We start from the raw sequence: 22,530 nt of genomic DNA on the forward strand, positions 1-22,530 counted from the left end.
AAATTGGATATGTATATTTTATACGTATTTATTTTTTATGGTTCTCTAAACTACTCAAACCAATGACATTTTTGCTTTATTTTTTCTTATCTTCCTCCCCGGCTCCATCCCCAAATTGATACCTTCTGAAGATTACATTCCCTACAGTGTGGAAATAGGCCATTTGGCCTAACAAGTCCACACTGACCCATTTCCCTCTGACTAATGCACCTAACACTATAGGTAATTTTAGCATGGCCAATTCACCTGACACGCACATCTTTGGATTGTGGAAGGAAACCGGAGCACCCAGAGGAAACCCGCAGCAGACACAGGGAGAATGTGCAAACTCCACATAGATAGTTGCCTGTGGCGGGAATCAAAACCAGGTCCCTGGTGCTTGAGGCAGCAGCGCTAACCACTGAGCCACCGTGCCGAAGATACAAGAGGCTGTGCAATCTTGTAGCTTTATTCTCTTAGTAAGTACTTGGGATCTCAACATTTGTCTACATTTAAAAAAGCTAACTGGTCCTTAGACAGGCCATAAACATAAAGCCAGCGGCCTGGTCTGATATCATAATTAGGCTTCTGTAACTGCCATTATTTAAGTCCCTAGGTTTAGACTTACAATTCTCATCTGTGAAATACTACCTTGTTGTGAACTAAAACAGAAAGATAGAAATTGCTAGGGAAACTAAGCAGTTCTGGCGGCATCAGTGGAGAGACATCAGAGACAAACTTTTGGGTTCAGTGACCCTTCTTCAGAACTGTAGCTAGACAAAGGTCGGTTTATATACACTACTGAAGATGGGGTGGGCGAAGTAGAGGGCGATAATGTAAAGGAGTAATTGATGAGTGGAAATAGAGCCCAGATGGAGAGAAAAAGTTAGGCAGACAAAGGGATTAATAATGTAAGCCAAGGAGAAAGAAGAGCTGATAGTGGGCAAAGTGAGTAGGGGAGAATGGGTTGGCTGTGCTGAAAGCAAACCACACCATCATTGGGCCTGGGATGTGGGGATGGGGAAAGGACTTGGAAGAAGCAGTCCAGGCCCAAAAATTATTGACCTTAATATTGAGTCCTGAAGGCTGCAAGGTGCCCCACTGGCAAACGAGATTTGGTTCTTCCAGCCTGCATTGAACCTCGGTGCTGCAGGCCCGATATAGAAATGCTGGCATAGGAACACAGTGGTGCACTGACGGACAGGCAACTGGAAGCCAGGTCATTTTTATGGACAGAATGTAGATATTCTACAAAGCTGTCACCCAGCCTCCCAAAGTAAAGATCACATGGTGAGGGCTAGATTGAGTGCAGAGCAGGTAAACAGCCTCCTCATCTGGAATGTGTGACAGGAGCCTTGGTGCCTGCTCTCTACAGATGCAGTCAGGCCTGCTGAGTTTCTCCAGCAACTTCTGTTACTGCTTCAGATTTCCAGCATCCACAGTTCTTTGTTTTATTTTCATGTTATAATCACTTTTACCTGGAGGACCATTGACTGTGAGATTCTAAATTAATTCTTTACCGTTACACATTACTAACTGTTCCCTGGTTGGTTCAAGGTGCATTGTTCTGAGGAACTGTTCCAAATACACCTAAGAAAATTCTGCTTGAGGTTCTTCACTAATATTGTCTAATCTATGGGGATTTAAATCACATCAATCATTGCCATGCCTTTCATACAAATCCCAACTACTTCTTGATAGAAACAGCATCATGCAATGTAACTATCTATTGTTAGGGAATCTATAACCTACTTTCACAATTGACTTCTTTCATTTACAATTCCTTATCCATACCAAACTGATTCTATAACTTGGTTTTTTGTACCAAGATCAGTTATCACTTACGGATTGATCTTATTTTTTTGATCATAAATTTAACCCAACACCCTTTCCTTCTTCCCTGTTGATCCAAAACATCAGATATCCATGAACAGTCAGGTCTCAGCCTTTCCTAGGACTTAGAATCCCTACAATGTAGAAATGGGCCCTTCAGCCTAACAAGTGTGGACAAGTGTGAGGTGATACACTTTGGACGGAGTAATCGGAATGCAAAGTACTGGGCTAATGGTAAGATTTTTGGGAGTGCAGATTAGCAGAGAGATCTCGATGTCCATGTACACAGATCCCTGAAAGTTGCCACCCAGATTGACAGGGTTGTTAAGAAGGCATACAATGTTTTGGCTTTTATTAATAGAGGGATTGAGTTCCGGAACCAGGAGATTATGCTGCAACTGTACAAAGCTCTGGTATGGCCACACTTGGAGTATTGTGTACAGTTCTGGTCACCGCATTATAAGAAGGATGTGGAAGCTTTGGAAAGGGTGCAGAGGAGATTTACTAGGATGTTGCCTGGTATGGAAGGAATGTCTTACGAGGAAAGGCTGAGGACCTTGAGGCTGTCCTCGTTAGAGAGAAGGTTGAGAGGTGACTTAATAGAGACATACAAGGTAATCAGAGGATTAGATAGGGTGGACAGGGAGAGCCTTTTTCCAAGTATGGGGAGGCAAACACGAGGGGACACAACTTTAAAGTGAGGGGAGATAGGTATAAGACAGATGTCAGAGGTAGTTTCTTTACTCTGAGAGTAGTAAGGGTATGGAATGCTTTGCCTGCAACGGTAGTAGATTCGCCAAGTTTAAGTGCATTTAAGTCGTCATTGGACAGGCATATGGACGTACATGAAATAGTGTAGGTGGGATGGGCTTCAGATTAGTATGACAGGGCGGCGCAACATTGAGGGCTGAAGGGCCTGTATTGCAGGGTAATATTCTATGCTCTATGTTCTAAGTCCACACTGACCCTCCCTTATTTCTCTACATTTCCTCTGACTAATGCACCTAACACTATGGGCAATTTAGCATGGCCAACCCATCTAAGCTGCACATCATTGGACTGTGGGAGGAAACCCACACAGACACGGGGAGAATGTATAAACTTTACACAGACAGTTGCCCGAGGCTGGAATCAAATCTGGGTCCCTGGCATTGTGAGGCAGTAGTGCTAACCACTGAGCCACCGTGTTGCCCGTCTCTTTGCCTGTCATGAATCAGGTTGATGTCCTCAGTGCTACCAGTGTGGCACTGTGTAGTTCTCAGAATTGACATTCCACTCTACTTTCTCTTTCTGGTTGACCCAGTATCTTGTTTCCATATTACTTTCTTTAAGTCAGCAAAAGTAAACTCTTCCTTCCACACCAGCCTTAAATTAGCAGAGCACTTTTCTTTGCTGCTACACAGTAATGTGGACAACAGATTGACAGTTACTATGTTGTCAAAAATATCCACAATGGAGTTGAAATGGGTGGTAAATCAGGCTACGATAAGCTGTGCGCTTGGTGAAAAGTTTGTATTTTTTTCATGTATGATGTCCCCTTTAAGGCTAAAGTGAAACTGGGGAGTATTCTGAAACAGGGTTAATTAGTTCCCTGATTATGACATTGCTAGTTTCCAACAAATGCCCATGTGAAATTCAGAACACACATTTTGTGAGTGAAAGATCATAAGAGTTAGAAACAGGAATAGGTCAACTGGCCCATTGAGCCTGAACTTGATCAAAAGTTAAGCTACCAAAAGGTAATTGCAACATTGTCTGATCCCAGCTTGTCTGGTGACTGGCAGTTCAGAATTACATGTGAAAGGAAGTTCGTAACAAGATCATAAGATATATGAGTAAATGTGGGCCATTTCACTCATTGAGCCTGTTCTTTCATTCAGTAACATCATGGCTGATGCGGCTGTGGCCTTAACTCCTCTCCTGCACCTTCCCCATAACTTTTAACTTCTGTATCAATCAAAAATCTATCTAACCCAGTGCCTAGAGCTATTTGTGGAAGAGAGCTCAAAAGACTAAAACCGTTTGAGAGAAGATATTTCTCATCTAAATATTAAATGGAAGATTCTCTATTTTGATCTGTACTCCCCAGTTCTAGACTCCCCAAGATAGGAAGAATCCTTGAAGTTTCTACTCTGAGAAGCTTCCTTACATGTTTCAAAAAGATCATGTCTCACTTTTCCAACCCAATTAATCTTTCCTTATAAGTAAACCCCTTCAACCCAGGGTTAGGCCCAGTCAAGCTCCTCTAAAATGCTTCCCAAGCAATTATATCATTCCCTATGTAATGAGAACAAAACTGTACACAATACTCAAAAATAAGTTGCAAAATTGCTCTGAACAGTTTCACAAAGCCTTCCTTACATTTATACGTCATCCCCCGCACAATTAAGGTCAACGTTCTGCTTGCCTTCCTAACCACTCTGGAGTAACGAGACATCAGCAGAATGTATGAAATTAATTAAATTTACTAATAATGTTAGTGCTACATGTTGACATAGTTGGGACTGAAAGGCAACAAATGTTTTACCAAAATATTAATAGAATATTTGTGTCATTTAAGCTGTAAATAAAGTTTATTTTTAATGGAAAACACTCAGGACTTAAAAAACAGTACTGGGAGTACTACCAATCCTATCACAGTTAAATCCCATACACACAATAAAATGGCTGCTTGGTGGGCGGCATGGTGGCACAGTGGTTAGCACTGCTGCCTCACAGCGCCAGAGACCCGGGTTCAATTCCCGCCTCAGGCGACTGACTGTGTGGAGTTTGCACGTTCTCCCCGTGTCTGCGTGGGTTTCCTCCGGGTTCTCCGGTTTTCTCCCACCATCCAAAAGATGTGCAGGGTCAGGTGAATTGGCTATACTAAATTGCCCGTAGTGTTAGGTAAGGGGTAAATGTAGGGGTTTGGGTGGATTTCGCTTCGGCGGGTCGGTGTGGACTTGTTGGGCCGAAGGGCCTGTTTCCACACTGTAATCTAACCTAATCTAATCTAACTTCTATGAAGCAAGCAATGCTCTCCATGAATGGATCAGATAGGAGAAAGTGAGGACTGCAGATGCTAGAGATCAGAGTCGAACAGTATGGTGTTGGAAAAGCCCAGCCGGTCAGGAAGGAGCAGGAGAGTCGACATTTCAGGTATAAGCCCTTCATCAGGAACAGATGTCTGTTTGATGACAAAGTTAAAAATTACACAAAACCAGGTTATAGTCCAACAGATTTAGTTGGAAGCACTAGCTTTTGCAGCGCTGCTCCCTCAGGTGGTTGTGGTTAAAGAAGCAGCGCTCCGAAAGCTAGTACTTCTAATTAAACCTGTTGGACTATAGCCTGGTGTTGTGTGATTTTAAACTTTGTACACCCCAGTCCAACACCAGCATCTCCAAATCATTTTTGATGACAATATGACATGTCTCAGAATTGATCTCAGAATAGATCTTGGTACTGAAGCAGAACTCTGGGTACTGTCGTTATGATCCCAGCTGATATTATTACTGGATAAGTCAGATCCCAGATTGAAATCTGGTTTGATCGGCCATTTTTATTTCAGATTTACCAAGGGGATATCTCACTGAAACAAAGGCACACTACAGGTTAGATTCTGACAATAAAACTAAAGCAAATGAAGTGAAGATAAAATAGAATAATCCAAACTATTTTCATATAACACAAACTTGCAGATTTAGAAATGCAATAAGAAACAATACCATTAATTCCAAAAAAAGTACCTACAGAGATATGCATCTTCTCTGTCACCTCTATAGGGCATCAAAGGTGACTTCAACTTTTAGTCTCAAGAATCTGATAGCCTCTTCCTGAAGCCTTCCTACCTAGAGATTAAACTTTCTTAATTTCAAATAACTCCTTCAGCGCTTTAGCCAATCACTTCTGATTTGGAACTACTACTGTGCTCCTTATATTGAAGTAATGTATTGTTTAACAATTTTGAACAATCTTTTCCCTTTCTCATGATCAACTGCTTTATACATTTTTTTTCAGCTAAGAACCCTACAGAATTGCCTAAGCTGAAACAAAAACAGAAAGATTTCTCTCAAAGTTATGGATGTTCCCCCGAAACTAAACAAAAACTCCAAAATCTTTCACCTGAAAGCTTAATGTGCTACACTGTACACTTTGTTTGCATGTAAACTCTCCCAATGTAAACAAAATTCCATTAGTTACTGGAAGCTGTTTTAAAATAAGTCATCTTGGCTGAAGAAATACTTCGAAGTTAATAGGCCCCTTCACAGAAAATAGGCCCTGATAGACAGAAAATTCCATATGCTACTCATTCAAAACTTAAAAGTTCATCTGAAAAATAAGTGGTACAAATACACCACACTTCATACAACACTGTGCATATTATGAAGTTGGAAAGGACAGAGAGCTGAAGACAGGAAAACAGGGCTGTGGATTAGACAAGAACCACTTTGCTCTTCCAGTTTTTCCAGAGCCCATCAGGTCAATTAAAGAAATCAAAGAAATGGGACTCTGGGGTTCTTTCTCATCAGGAGTGCCATTGCACGAGTGACAAATGGCTCTTAGATGAACACCTTTTTGGTGTGAACTGTGCCCGTGGACTTTGGATGGAATACAGTTACTGGTGAATGCAACTCAAGAGCTTAAACGATTGACTGAAAGTGAGAGATTCTATGTAGAGCAGGACAAGTGGAAAAATTGAGATTGCGTTTAGTGCCATGTTTGTGTGAGAAGGAATGCAATTGCTTGTGATAACATGAGGTGAACCTTTGATGTATCGCATGCTCAAAGTGAAAATATACATTCTTATTTGAAATATCTTTTGGCAGCTATTGAATGTTTGAATTATATTTATTTTTTGTGGTTCATTTCAGTATAAGTTTTAAAATGTGAAAACTTGTCCATTGAATTTTATTTCATTGGTGTCATGGGGATTGCTTTCTTATAAAGTTGTCAGTTTCTGTGAGGATCACATCACGAACTAATATCATTTCAAAACAAGTTATTAATACATTAGAGTCTCCAGAAAAATGCTTCTCCATACATTTTATTTCAGTTCATTTGCCGCCGTTTTCATTTAGTGTGCTGGTCTCATGTGCTTTGTTTGTATTCTCTTAGCAATATAGGAAGAATTCATGATTATACATCAATGCACTGTGTTCTATCAATTGACATAGTTGCATAACACTACATGTTTTGAGAATAAAGTAGTTTGTCATTGGTGGGGGAAAGGAAACAAGTGATCAAAGTTATCTTTGATATTATATGTTTCCTTTGGACCTTTGAAACCAAGATCCTTTATAAAATGCTAGTGCAGCCACGAGTGGAATATTGTGTACAGTTCTGGTCGCCCCATTACAGGAAGGATGTGGAAGCATTGGAAAAGGTGCAGAGGAAATTTACCAGGATGTTGCCTGGTCTGGAGGGAAGGTCTTATGAGGAAAGGCTGAGAGACTTGGATCTGTTCTCATTGGAAAGAAGAAAGCTAAGGCGGGATTTGATAGAGACATACAAGATGATCAGAGGATTAGATAGGGTAGACAGTGAAAAACGTTTTCCTAGGATGATGATGTCAGCTTGTACGAGGGGGCATAACTACAAATTGATGGGTGATAGATCTAAGACAGATGACAGAGGCAGGTTCTTTATGCAGAAAGCGGTAAGGGCTTGGAATGCCCTACCTGCTAATGTGTCAACTCAGCCACATTAGGGAGATTTAAACAATCCTTAGATAAGCACATGGATGATTTTGGGATAGTGTAGGGGAACGAGCTGAGAATAGTTCACAGATCAACACAGCATCGAGGGCCGAACGGCCTGTTCTGCACTGTATTATTCTATGTTCTATGTTCTATAACCTACTGTTCCTCAATTGAATATGCTTCCACTCCCTTCATTTCTCATAAGAACTCTATTCAAATTTTCAAGTTGCTCCACCTCTACCTGTTCTAGAAATCCAATTTTCTAAACATGCAATGTTTTCCTGTGCCCTCAAACAAGAAACCTCCTCTACTATATATGACAGGATCCTCAACTATATACATTCTATTTCCCATTCTCTGCTCTTAATCTTTCTTGCTCCTTCCAAGAACTACACTAAGATTCCCCTTATCCTCACCTTTCACCCACCACACTCCATATTCAACAGATTACACTCTGCTATATCTGCCACCTCTAAAGTAATGCCACCAGCCCTTTGTTTTCCCTCTCATCACTTTGGAGGCGTTAGCTTCTTCACAGTACTCTTGCAGAATCATAAATGACCACAATATCTCTCCCTTTGCATTGACATTTTCCCATAAATGTCCACCTCTCCCTTTGCAACACTCAAGGCTGCTGCTTCAGATTCAACACTTATTGCAAACACAAGGCTTTATAAGTTGACGATGTTTTGGACTCATGGTATAGTGGAGGAATGAAGCACATTATGTGTTCTGCTTCCAACAACAAGCCCCTGTGGTTTGGTTACCGTGGGACAAAAGGACTGAGGTGCGAGGCAATGAAAATTCATGCATCAGATCCTATATTGGAAAGAAATGGAATAGCAGCTGTTCTAATTGTAGCCATTCGGGTTATGAACAGAGAGAGATGGGAGGCTCTTACAGAGACAAAGACTGCAGTTGTTTGCAAAAATGAGAAGGCTGCAATCCTTTGCCAGCTATGAGGCTGAATGTGGGAGACATGATGGTCCCTGATTGAAGAGATATCCTACGGCATTATAAAGGCGAAGCTAGGAGAAGAAGGGCCTTATTGCTGGTGATCAGTTTGAAAATCTTCCAAAAACAGAATGCGTTTTAGTGACCTCTTCACATTTTGACTTGTGAGACATGAACCATTTGGAAACTCGAGTGACTATGGATTATTTCCTATGATGATTTTAATCACAGGGAAGCATGCTGTAATGCAAGTGCCAGGAGAATGGGTGCAATGGTCATATTAAAAAGGGTCACTTTTCTGTAATTTAAGTTGATAGCTGACTTTTGGGTGATGCTTAGCTGTTTTAGTCTGTTTGCTATAGAAAAATTCTTTACTTTGCAAATCATGTGCAGTTCTTTCAAGCTGATCATTGGGAATTCAAGTCTCTTTTTACAGGCCATTGGTTCCCATTTGGATTGTAACTTACTGATTTGTGGGTACTACTTCCAATTTAGTAAACCTGTGCTCCTCACAGAATGGTTTCTTCCATAATGGGGAGACAACACAGACTGTGGGACTGATTTGCGGGCCACCTGCCTTGACACTGCAAGCTTCCAATCACTTGTCATTTTAATTCTCCATCTCAGTCGAACATTGATGGCTCTGTTATCAGTTTCCCAGTGTGTTCTAATGAATTTCAATATAAGTTTGAGGAACTGTCTCTTATCTTTCAGTTCAGACACCTTACTGCCTGACAGACTCAGAGCTGAGATTGACAATTCAGATCATAACATCTGCCTCCATTTTTGCAGGTGGCAACTGTTGGCATTGACTCTGCTATTTCCCCATTCATATTCCCTTTGATCATCTTTGTCACTTTATTTGTCCCAATACAATCACATTTTGTCTCACACCATCACCTCTTTTATCATTTAATCTCTCCTGCTTGCTACGCAGTTGTAGACCCTCCTTCTTTGTCCCCTATACCCAGCCATATTTTATCTCTGTTTCTTTCCACTTATGGCAAATGATCACTGATTAGCACTGCTGCCTCACAATGCCAGGGACTTGGGTTCGATTCAGCCTCAGGTGACTATCTGCATGGAGTTTGCACACTCCCCCCCCATATATGTGTGGATTTCCTCTGGGTGCTCCGGTTTCTTCCCACAGTCCAAAGATGTGCAGGTTAGGTGGATTGGCCATAGATTTCAGGGATGTCATAGAGTCATAGAATCACAGAGATGTACAGCAAGGAAACAGACCCTTTGGTCCAACCGGTCCATGCCGACCAGGTATCCCAGCCCAAGGGCAACCTTTTTACGCAGAGGGTGGTACGTGTATGGAATGATCTGCCAGAGGAAGTGGTGGAGGCAAGTACAATAGCAACATTTAAAAGGCATCTGGATGGGTATATGAATAGAGTCATAGAGATGTACAGCATGGAAACAGACTATCTGCATGGAGTTTGCACATTCTCCCCGTATCTGCGTGGGTTTCCTCTGGGTGCTCCGGTTTCCTCTCGCAGTCCAAAGATGTTTGGTGAATTGGCCATTGTGTTCAGGAATGTCATAGAGTCATAGAATCAGAGAGATGTATAGCATGGAAACAGACCCTTCGGTCCAACCCGGCCATGCTGACCAGATATCCCAACCCTATCTAGTCCCACCTGCCAGCACCCGGCCCATATCCCTCCAAACCCTTACTATTCATATACCCATCCAAATGCCTTTTAAATGTTGCAATTGTAACAGCCTCCACCACTTCCTCTGGCAGCTCATTCCATACACGCACCACCCTCTGTGTGAAAAAGTTGCCCCTTAGATCTCTTATGTCTTTCCCCTCTCACCCTAAACCTATGCCCTCTAGTTCTGGACTCCCCCACCCCAGGGAAAAGACTTTGTCTATTTATTCTATCTATACCCCTCATCATTTTGTAAACCTCTATATGGTCACCTCGCAGCCTCCGACACTCCAGGGAAAACAGCCCCAGCCTGTTCAGCCTCTCTCTGTAGCTCAAATCCTCCAACCCTGGCAACATCCTTGTAAATCTTTTCTGAACCCTTTCAAGTTTCACAACATCTTTCCGATAGGAAGGAGACCAGAATTGCATGCAATATTCCAACAGTGGCCTAACCAATGTTCTGTACAGCCGCACATGACCTCCCAACTCCTGTACTCAATACTCTGACCAATAAAGGAAAGCATACCAAACACCTTCTTCACTATCCGATCTACCTGCTACTCCACTTTCAAGGAGCTATGAACCTGCACTCCAAGGTCTCTTTGTTCAGCAACATCTCCCTAGGACCTTACCATTAGGTGTATAAGCCCTGCTAAGATTTGCTTTTCCAAAATGCAGCACCTCACATTTATTTGAATTAAACTCCATCTGCCACTTCTCAGCCCATTGGCCCATCTGGTCCAGATCCTGTTGTAATCTGAGGTAATCTTCTTCACTGTCCACTACACCTCCAATTTTGGTGTCATCTGCAAACTTACTAACTATACCTCATATGCTCACATCCAAATCACTTATATAAATGATAAAAAGTAGAGGACCCAGCACCAATCCTTGTGGCACTCCACTGGTCACAGGCCTCCAATCTGAAAAACAACCCTCCACCACCACCCTCTGTCTTCTACCTTTGAGCCAGTACCTTGTCAAATGCCTTACTGAAGTCCATACAGATCACATCTACCGCTCTGCCCTCATCAATCCTCTTCGTTACTTCTTCAAAAAACTCAATCAAGTTTGTGAGACACGATTTCCTTCTCTAGTAGGTACATCCATATACGGAATCAGAAAATTTTCTTATACACACTTAACAAATTCCTCTCCATCTAAACCCTTGTCACTATGGCAGTACCCAGTCTATGTTTGGAAAGTTAAAATCCCCTACCATAACCACCCTACTATTCTTACAGATAGCTGAGATCTTCTTACAAGTTTGTTTCTCAATTTCCCTCTGACTATTATGGGGTCTACTATTCAATCCCTATGAGGTGATCATCTCTTTCTTATTTCTCAGTTCCTCCCAAACAATTTCCCTGGATGTATTTCCAGGAATATCCTCCATCAGCACAGCTGTAATGTTATCCCTTATCAAAAACGCCACTCCCCCTCCTCTCTTGTTTCCCTTTCTATCCTTCCTTTAGCATTTGTATCCTGGAACATTAAGCTGCCAGTCCTGCCCATCCCTGAGCCATGTTTCTGTAACTGCTATGATATCCCAGTCCCATGTTCCTAACTACGCCCTGAGTTCATCTGCCTTCCCTGTTAGGCCCCTTGCATTGAAATAAATGCAGTTTAATTTATTAGTCCTACCTTATCCCTGCCTGCCGTGACTGTTTGACTCGCTTCTGTTCTCAACTGTACCCGTCTCAGATTGATCTCTTTCCTCACTATCTCCCTGGGTCCATCCCCCCCCACCTTACCAGTTTCAATCCTCCTGAGCAGCTCTAGCAAATCTCCCTGCCAGTATATTAGTCCCCTTTCATTTTAGGTGCAATCCATCCTTCTTGTATAGGTCACTTCTACCCCAAAAGAGTTCTAATGATCCAAAATTGTGAATCCTTCTCCCATACACCAGCTCCTCAGCCATGCATTCATCTGCTATGTCCTCCTATTCCTGCCCTCACTAGCTCATAACACCAGGAGTAATCCAGACATTACTACTCTCGAGGACCTCCTTTTTAAATTCCTGCCTAACTCTCTAATTTCCCTTTAGGATCTCAACCTTTTCCCTTCCTAAGTCATTGTTTCCAATGTGGACAATGACCTCTTGCTGACCCCTCTCCCCTGTGAGAACATTCTGCACCCTCTCTGAGACATCCTTGATCTTGGCACCAGGGAAGCAACACACCATTCTGATTTTTCGCTGCTGGCCACAGAAACGTCTGTCTGTACCTCGGACTAGAGAATCCCCTAACACAATCGATCTCTTGGAACCCGACGTACCCCTTGTTGCATTAGAGCCATGTGTAGGTTAAGTGCATTAGTCAGGGGAAATGTAAAGTAATAGGGTAGGGGAATGGGTTTGGATGGCGTACTCTTCAGAAGATCGGTGTGGACTTGTTGGGCCAAATGGCCTGTTTCCACACTGTAGGGATTCTATGATCAAGTTGAAATGCTGACTCTATTTGATTCTGCGCAGAAGCTGGCTGACCATTTACTATTTTTTATTTCACGTTTCCAGCAACAGCAGTTATTTGTTTTTTCTCTTTTAATGATGTTGCAAATGAGTATTGCCCTTTGACCCACCTCAAGAAAGCGTGGATTTCTCTGAACATCTTCAGTTTGGCCATCTGTAGATGTGTTGTGATATGTATGTGAGGGCAGGCCACATTAAACCAGCTTCCAAGGATGAAGGTCCAGATTATTTTGTACTCGTCCAATCACAGAAGATGCTGTCACTTGTTCCAACTAGCAAATGGGACCCTTTATGGATATAACATGTGTTGTGGTAAATAGGACTTTGCCAAAAGAAGGCACTCAGAAGCAAAGAAACCTGCATTTACTTCTTGACTCTTGAAAGTAACCCCAGTTGGCATGCGATGGAGTTACAATGATTTTAAGGTTGGTAGTGGCAATGGTTGACATCCTGGATGAGACATACCCAAATGCTGTAGCTTTATTCCCAGCCAGCCATGTCTTCTAACCTTGCAAGAAATCTGCAAATTCCAAACTTGGAACCAGTTCTGTGCTCAGCAATGGCACTAACAACCTGTATTCTAACACTTGGTGATATAAACTGTTACCATGGCAATGCACTGAGCCATTTCACTTACTGATCTTCCTGTCAATAATCAACTGGCAGTTTGCACATGTAAAGTAGTTAATGTATGAAGTGTGACACTAAAACTGTACAGAAAGATGAGACCATATTAAAACAGGCATAAATTACTGACAAGCCTTGTCGCTCTCAGTTCTCTGCTTTAACCCATTCTAAAGGCCCTGCTCATTAGAACGAGTCACTCATTTCCAACATTGTCTTAAAAATCAATCTTGGCAATCCAACAATTAACTGACAACATTAATCTAAGCAGATGCAATGAATTAATTTGGCTCATCACTAATTACCCTGCTGATGAGCTCCTCCTCAAGAGAGTTAGCAAGTTATTGCCACTTACCCCAACTTCAACATGGTCTGACCCCTTATCATCCTGCTTATGGAGTACCTCAAAGTAGTACCTTCTTGCAGAAATAACACTGTGGAGAAAGGAGAAGCATTGATGAGACAACGTTTTAGAAGTATAAGCTGGATTTTCATTACTGAAGAGTGGCTAGCTCAGGTCACAGAAACTTCCTGATTGGGCTGCTCCAGCCCGGTTTAGAGACCTGACAAACTTTTCACTCGGGGGAAACTGGGCTGGGAAACCATCAGGCCTGCCAGAAGCAGAATATAAGCAACCACAGAGGTAGGCAAGTGCAGAGGCAGGGCTGTTTAGGAGGACTACGTCAGTTTTCCCTCAGGTTCTTTAGACATCACCTCTCACAACGCCATATCTCCCACCCATCTCTAAGGCTGCTCCATACCCACACCCCACCCACTTGTTCCATCAGAATCCCTGGCCCCCTCATTTCGCTATACCACCTCCATATCCACGCATCCAGAATCTATTCTGGGCACAGCCATGTAGAAACAAAAGAAAACTTGTAATTTATGCAACTCTTACTCATGTGTGCCTGATAGTGAAAATCTCCCATTCATTACACCCATTCAAAGCTTTTCAGTTTCAGGTGGTTAACCTCTTATAAAAACAAATCCTTCAGAACCCCATGCTGAGATAAGTGTCGCTTATGAAACTTATTGAAGCATTCACAATGACATAATAACAGCCCTTTGGAAATGTCAATAAAGAACTGTATCAAAACTGCATGAACAGATGGGAGGATTTTTTTTTCCCTGACTGATACAACGTGGCCTGTCACCATCCTCTGGCTCCTCCATTACCACCCAAACCCTGCTCCCCCCTCTTTATGTGCTGCTCCCCCTCCCCACAACCCCAATCCTGAAGAGGGGTTACACCCAAAACGTTGACTTCTCCACCTCTTGATGCTGCCTGGCTTGCTGTGCTCTTCCAGCCTCCTGAGTGTCGACTACAGCAACCTAGCAGAGGGTGTTTTTGTTTTAAACTCCGCTTGACAGTGTGAGCCTGTGTTAGTGGCCTGGATATTCTGAGCAGTGACACTGTCATGCAGACTGCAACTCTGCCCTTCTTTAAATGAGAGGAGGGCACTCTGTATTTCCGACAGAAGATTCCACTCAGCATTCCATAACTCCATTCTGATCATCCTTTGACAGAGCAGGACTGTCAGGGAAAGGCAAACCGTACCCCCTGTTTTCACAGCAACTCAGTTGTCGTATTTTGTAAACTTCCTGACTGCCACTTTGATAGCTGCTAGGATAAGGGCGAGTACATAAGTTTAAGTGTGACGTCAGGGTGCTAGAAGCGTGGGGTGCAGATGGGTAGGGACTAGGGGACCAGGAAGTAGGATCTTAGCTAAGGTAATGGTAGGGTAACAGAGGTAGCATGTCAGCTGGGTACAGGGCAGGGTGCTTGCTGAGAAGGGTGCCAGCTGGATAGTGAGGAATTGGGCCAAAGGGGAAGGATACCAGTTTCGTAGGATGTAGGGCACCAGGGGATAGGGTGTCAGCTGGTTAGGATGTCAAGTGGGAAGGGTTTAGTGAGCACCATGGGGAGCATGCTAGGATGCAAAGGTGGCCAGGGTGCTAAGTGTAGAGTAGACCAGGTGAGTGGAATAAATCAAGCAGTGGATGTTGTGTCCAGAAAGGCCAACTCTGGGGATGGGGAAAAGGCGATCAGGTGCAGAGCTGGGGCAGTGGGGTTGTTGGGCATGTTTAGTGGCAGGGAAGTGGGGCAAGAGTGTCCAAGGGCAGGAGAAGGGGGTTGTGTACAGATCAGGGGTGGTCTAGTGCAGATTGGGGTAAGGCGAAGTGTGTCCATTGGTGGGGGAAGGAGGGTTAGGTAGGCAGTTAGTCAGGTGCTGAAAGGTGTCAGGTCATGGTCTGAGGGGGGGGCAGCTGTAAATGGTCTGGGGAAGATACATTTGGGCTGTGTGTAGTCTAAGTATTGGGCTAGTTGAATAGTTACTGAGGAGTTTGACTATGTATGCAATAGCTTAACTTTTACTGCAGCGGAGGCCTCCAAATTCTCCACACAAAATGAAGACTTCCAGAAAGTTCCAGGTGTAGGAAAATTGCCGAGTTGAATTTTCACCTTGCTGGGCAATTTCTTCAGAACATGCTCTGATGGGAATTCCACAGGAATAACAAGTGTCAGGCCAGCAGAAAACAAGGGCCATTAATATTTGAAGTGAGCAGGATATAACATTAAAAATCACACACAACACCAGGTTATAGTCTGACAGGTTTAATTGGAAGCACACTAGCTTTCGAAGCAACGCTCCTTCATCAGGTGATTGTGTTGATGAAGGAGCGATGCTCCAAAAGCTAGTGTGCTTCCAATTAAACCTGTTGGACTATAACCTGGTGTTGTGTGATTTTTAACTTTGTACACCCCAGTCCAACACCGGCATCTCCAAATCATGCAGGATATAAAATAGCTTCAGTCTAAGAAACTTAAATGGTCTTTGTCTGCCCTATAAAGTGCTAACAACAACTCCATCTGTTGGTGACTTTTATACTGCGTGCCAAGGCCCTGGCAAAAGCTGAATGGTTTCAATGTCTCTGCAGGATTAGAGATTCCTCTCCTGTGAATCACTCATCCTCCACCATCCTCCCATGCCAGCAAAACTAGACCTGTTCCAAAAAGGGACACAACTTCCAGATCTGGGTTTGCGCAACCCGTCTTAAAGGTTTGCAGAGTCAGGGAGACACTGTGAAACTCCTACCTTGCACCTCTGAGTTGCCGTTGAATGCCGTGGTGCTGTTTCTTCAGGATGGTCTGATCCCAACTCTGATGGCTGCCATTCATTACGTAGCATGACTAGATTGTCTCTTCCCTCAACCTCGTGTGTCACTGCTGGGGTCTGTCACTGCTGGGGTCTGTCACTGTTGGGGTCTGCCACTGCTGGGGTCTGTCACTGCTGGGGTCTGTCACTGTTGGGGTCTGCCACTGCTGGGGTCTGTCACTGTTGGGGTCTGCCACTGCTGGGGTCTGCCACTGCTGGGGTCTGTCACTGCTGGGATCTGCCACTGCTGGGGTCTGTCACTGCTGGGGTCTGTCACTGCTGGGGTCTGCCACTGCTGGGGTCTGTCACTGCTGGGGTCTGTCACTGCTGGGGTCTGTCACTGCTGGGGTCTGCCACTGCTGGGGTCTGTCACTGCTGGGGTCTGTCACTGCTGGGGTCTGCCACTGCTGGGGTCTGTCACTGTTGGGGTCTGCCACTGCTGGGGTCTGCCACTGCTGGGGTCTGTCACTGCTGGGGTCTGCCACTACTTTTCCTGGCAATGTGCCAAAAACAAAAATAAAGCCAAGAATAGCCCATTGAGGAAACTGGGAAGCAAGATTCTACTGAGTAGCCAGGCGTGGTTTCATGATCAAAACAATCGTCCACATGCTCACGGTTCACTCTGTTTGAAAATGGATCTCTTCCACATTCCTTGCATGGTTCAGTGATCAATACATACCCCATGAAGGAAAAACAGGAGGAATTCGTACCCCGGTCAGTTGTGCAGACACTGGGTGAGCTCAGCTATGTTATTAGCTGTATTTTCCTTCATGGTGGAGCAACCAGTTAAAGGAGAAGCATTGCCACTGGGTGAGGTACCAAATGAATGCCAGAAGGAGGTATTACCATGATGGAGAGAAAACAACAAATCTAGAGAACAAAGCGTGGGACTGGTGAGGAGCAGAGGATTCAAGAGCACAAGTAATTCCCAGAGCTTTTGAGTCAGATGTCACACAAGTTAACACAATAGCACAATATGTGTCTCAACCGCAATTCTGAAAACTTGAACTCGAGCTTTGGTTTTGCGCTGGAAAAATAACTTGAAATTTGAAAACCAATGGGACTGCCATGTGAATATAACCATAACCTTTAAGAACATGACATTTGAGACAAAATCGATTACAATTTGGATAACTGCAACAGCCGACTGCACTGAAGTTTCTGCTGAGCACTGATAGTATTGGATTGTAGCTGTCAGCCAATCCATACTGCAATGTAGGCCTACCAGCGTCACGCTTTTAAACAGAAGGCCACTTTTGGAGCGGCAGCTTCTCGAAGACTAATCAACATCAAAGCAAGTTACTGATTGAAGTCTGAAGCCTACAGTCAATAAATCTGTTTCTCTAAGACGTCTGGCTGGCAGTGGGACAGGGCTGATTGCCCCCGTGTTCTCTTTTTCATTCAGCTCTCTGCCAGTGCCTGCATCAACTTCAAGTTAAAAATTGCTTATTATGCGCATCAGTGCAAGTGAACTTGAATTAATAGCAGTGAGAACCATTTGACTGGGAACATCTTAAAGTCCCTGGATGCTGTTCTTTAACTCTGGATTTAATTGCGTTTGATGGTGAGAGAAATTAAAGTGTAATAAACAGGTGTAGTTTAATCACTGCACAATGCCTCTTAAACCAGCCTTCCCATTTGAAAGAGACAAGGCGTAAACGAACTAAGCTATAAAAACTGTGTCTTTTGGTGGAATTGTAATGCTGTGAAATAGTGTTCTATTCTGAAGCACAGATCAGGTTCATCGAAGAACGTAGGATACAAAATAACTTCAGTTCAGAAATTTAAATTAGATTAGATTAGATTACTTACAGTGTGGAAACAGGCCCTTTGGCCCAACAAGATGGACCTTGTCTGCCCAAAAAGAGTGCTTTCATAAATAAAAGAAAGCTTTAAACTTGTGCTGGGAGACAATGGCAGTTGTATAAAGCTTTTAAAAAAACACTGCTCTCAAATTGGGCTTGCCATAGTTCACTGGAGAAAGAAAAAGGAGATTCGTTCTGTATATGGGTTGTGAAATAATTGACCTGAACCTGAAAACTACCTGTTAAATTATGAGCACAATTTGTGTAAAATTTACTTCTAATTGCTTAATTTTAGAAGGGCAATCTGACTGGCGATTTTAAAATATTAAATGGATTTGATAACGTAGATACATGTCATATTCTTGTGCTCCTTAACACTCTCATACTGGATTGATAGTAGCATAGGTTTGATTTACTTGGAAATCATCATCATTTGGAGTTACAAAGCAACTTAGGTGCATACCTTCTGTCTAGCCTGCTGCTTCCTGGAGTGTTCATGGCTGCTGGTCAAGAGGTGTCATCCTGGTTCCTTAGTGGCATTGTAACTCATTGGTTAGCCTGTGGAGTTTGCATATTCTCCCTGTGTCTGCGTGGGTTTCCTCCCACAGTCCAAAGATGTGCACATTAGGTGGAGTGGCCAGGTTAAAAGTTGCTGTGTAATGCCTAAGGATGTGCAGGTTAGTTGGGCTTGGCATGGTAAAAACATCACATGAGGTTGCTGGGTGTGAGTGGAATGCTCTTCATGGTGTCGGTGCAGAATCAATGGGCCAAATGGTCTCTTTCTGCACTGTAGAGATTCTATGATTATTAACATACTCCGCTCTTAACAGAGAACACATTTCCTCTGGTGGAGGAATCGAGAATGAGGGAACACGATATCCAAAATTAGAGCTAGGCCATTTAGCAGGGAAATCACATTCCCACACAAGGAGTAGCAGTAATCTGGAAACCTCTCCCAAAAATGCCTGCTGAGACAACTAAAGTTCACGAGACTGAGATTGATGTATTTTTGGTAGATAAGGCAAACGTGAGGACTGCAGATGTTGGAGATCAGAGTCAAGATCAGAGTGGTGCTGGAAAAGCACAGCAGGTCAGGCAGCATCCGAGGAGCAGGAAAATCGACGTTTCGGGCTGGAGCCCTTCATCAGGAAGGTCTGATGAAGGGCTCCTGCCCAAAATGTTGACTTTCCTGCTCCTCGGATGCTGCCTGACCTGCTGTGCTTTTCCAGCACCACTCTAATCTTGATTTTTGGTAGATGTTGATATTCCACTTTTTCTTCAAAAAGATACATCTGGTGTTGTCCATCATAGTTGGCACAGACTGTAAAGCTCTCTCCTCAAAATCTATCAAAGGTATCGAGCTGCACCCTTTATTTTATATTTTATTAGGTGGAGGGAAGTGAAACTATTTTTTCACAGGAGCTATTATTTCAGCAATTTCTAAACTCAAGGCTATAGAAAGTTAAAAGCTTCCCTGCACATTGCGACCCCCAAGCCTGAAGAATGCTGTACATCACAGTCTCACATAACCCTCCACATAAGAATGTAAGAAACAGGAGCATCTGGCCCCTGAAGCCCATTCTGCCATTTAAGAAGATCATGGCTACTCTTTCACCTGGACGCAGCTCCACTTACCCAACTGCTCCCCAGAACCCTTAATTCCTTTACTGTTCAAAAATCTATGTTTTCCTTAAAAGCATTCAACGAAGTAGCCTCAATCACTTCACTGGACAAGGGAATTCCACAGATTCACAACTCTTTGGGTGAAGCAGTTCCTCCTCAGCTCAGTCCGAAATCTGCTCCCCCTTACTCTGAGGCTATGCCCCTTAGTTCTAGTTTCACTTGCCTGTGGAAACAAACTCTATCGTTTGATTCCCTTCATAACTGCATATGTTTCTGTGAGATCCCCCCCCATTCTTCTAAATTCCAATTAGTATAGTCCCAGTCTGCTCAATCTCTCCACATAAGCCAACCCTCTCAACTCCGGCATCAGCGCAGTGAACCTCCTCTGCACTCCCTTCGGTGCCAGTGCATCCTTTCTCGAGTAAGGAGACCAAAACTGTATGCAGTACTACACTAAACATGGCTGTGATTGATTTAGCACTATATTGTAGCAATATGTCGATGACATATTTTATCACTGACACACAGTAGCTTTAAAAAGAATGAAGCTTCACAAGTATCTTTCCTAATTGTTTTGAAGAAGGCACTTTAAGCACAAATAGTGTTTTCTTTATGCTTTAAAACCTCTTATTCTCAAGCTAATAACACTGCTGCTTTATACAACCACAGGGGGAAGGCTGTTTGTCGATGGGCTGGCAACAGGATCTGTGTACAAAGTGAGATTTTGCCCATAATAAGTTGTTGATTGGTTTGTGGAATTGTGACTAGTTGGCAATGCCAATGGCCCTCAGCCTGATGACTACTCTGATTAGCTTCTGAGTAAATTAGCTTCTGGGTAAATTAGCTTCTGGGTGTGAATAATAGAGGCAGGAGCCTTCAGACTGCGTAAGGGTAGATGGCATGTCTTTCTCTACAGTGAAATACCTAAAGCCTGAAGAAAGCCAGTGTTTTTTCCCTCATCATTTGCTGTAAGCAGTAGGAGAAAGTGAGGATTGCAGATACTGGAGATCAGTCGAGAGTGTGGTGCTGGAAAAGTACAGCAGGTCAGGCAGCATCTGAGGAATTTCGGGCATAACCCCTTCCTGATGAGGGGCTGCTGTGCTTTTCGAGCACCACACTCTTGACTCCAACAATGGTAGAGAAGGACTCCTTACATAGATATGGATCTGGGAATACTTTAGAATTCATCAGTCACATTCTTAATCCTGAAGCATTTTCCATCCTGCTTCTGAGGTTTATAACACAAAAGCGCAAAACTTGGGAAAAGAGTTCACTCACAATTTGCCTGTGCCCAGAGATGTGCTCCATGTTACAGAAGCACTGACATTTATAAAGCTCTTTTGATATAATAAAACATCCCAAAGTGCTTGATCACTTGATAATTCTAAAGCAAAATTAGTCACGGAAGGTCATAAAAAGACGTTAGAACAGACAACTGAAAACTTAATCAAACAGGAGGCTTCTAAGGGGCAACTTAAATGAAAAGAGAAACCGAGAAGCTCAGCGAGAAAAAAAAAATCTTGAGCTTAGGGCTCAGGAGGCGAAGGCATGAGCATTAATAATGTTGTGAGTAAAACTGGGGTGCTCAAGAGACCAGAGGTCAATGGGGTGCAGATGTTTCCAATGACTGGACAGTACAGTGATAGAATGGAGTGAGATAATAGAGGAATTTGTAAACAAGCATGAGAATTTTAAAATTGAGGCATTGCCTAACAAGGGATCAGAGTTTCAGAAGAGCTCAAGATTATGGACAGTGGGATATGAGAAACCAGCAGGAGTGCAATACAGTGGTCCTGTTATGAGAGAACAAGGCCATGATTGAACATGTTTGCAGCTATGAACTGAAGCAGGGGTGAAATTATGTAATGGGGCTCAATAATGGCATGAATGTGAGGGTGGAAGCTCATTTATGATGGAGAAATTGAGGACTGCAGATGCTGGAGATCAGAGTTGAGAGCATGGCACCGGAAAAGCACAGCAGATCAGGAAGCAACCGAGGAGTAGGAGAATCGACGTTTTGAGTATAAGCTCTCCATCACCAAACTCTTACCACCTAACGCCTGAAGGAAAAATGCCTCACCTTTCGCCTTGGGGTCCCCCAACCACGTGGGATCAATGAGGATTTCAGCAGTTTCCCCTCCCCTCTCCTTATCCCAGATCCAACTTTCCAACTCAGCACCGCTTTCTTGAACTGTCCTAACTGTCCACCTTCCTTCTCGCCTATCCACTCCAACCTCCATCCGACCTATCACCATCACCCCCTTCATCTATCTGTCGCATTCTCAGCTATCTTCCCCCCAGCCCCAGATCTCTTCCATTTATCTCTCAGCTCATTTATGAGGTCAAACATGACACCAAAGTTGTGAACAGTTTGAATAGTCTTCTCCAGCTCTGAGGACAGTTTCCTGGAGTTGGGAGCTCAGCCATGGAGTTTGCTGAAAAGGGTGGAAGGAAGTGGAAGAGTCTTCTCAGTTTTTTATTGGAGGAAATTTCTGCTCATCCAACATTGGATATTGGATAAACATTGGATAGTTTTACAGAGTGGAAGAATTAAAGAAGATGGGGGAAAGATTGAGTAGCTGTCCTGAGTGTGCGGGTAAATACTAATATTGTACTTTCTTCTATCTATTGATCAGTGAGTGATTCAAGAAAGACATTTCACGTATACATTTTTTCTATACACGTTGGATAGAAATAACATTAAAACAATCAGTTCGGTGAAGTGGGTTGTAGAGTGTTAAC

At 43.3% G+C, this 22,530-nt stretch overlaps 1 protein-coding gene and 1 long non-coding RNA gene across 4 annotated transcripts in view; one reads left to right on the forward strand and one right to left on the reverse strand.

The window, feature by feature from the left end:
* The window catches only part of LOC122557945 (N-acetyl-beta-glucosaminyl-glycoprotein 4-beta-N-acetylgalactosaminyltransferase 1-like), a 727,525-nt gene that overhangs the window by 189,099 nt on the left and 515,896 nt on the right, over positions 1–22,530 (reverse strand). For all 3 annotated transcript variants that reach the window (XM_043706193.2, XM_043706196.2, XM_087996738.1), the window contains one exon: positions 13,555–13,633. In XM_043706193.2, coding sequence (XP_043562128.2) covers positions 13,555–13,633 — 79 coding nt within the window. The remainder of the gene's footprint in view (positions 1–13,554; positions 13,634–22,530) is intronic.
* The window catches only part of LOC148146992 (uncharacterized), a 44,012-nt gene that overhangs the window by 10,742 nt on the left and 10,740 nt on the right, over positions 1–22,530 (forward strand). The gene's annotated exons all lie outside the window — the stretch shown is intronic.

This window comes from Chiloscyllium plagiosum, unplaced genomic scaffold, assembly GCF_037043375.1.
Source record: "Chiloscyllium plagiosum isolate Xiang-an unplaced genomic scaffold, Cpla_swu_hap1 HiC_scaffold_18, whole genome shotgun sequence".
NCBI lineage: Eukaryota > Metazoa > Chordata > Chondrichthyes > Orectolobiformes > Hemiscylliidae > Chiloscyllium > Chiloscyllium plagiosum.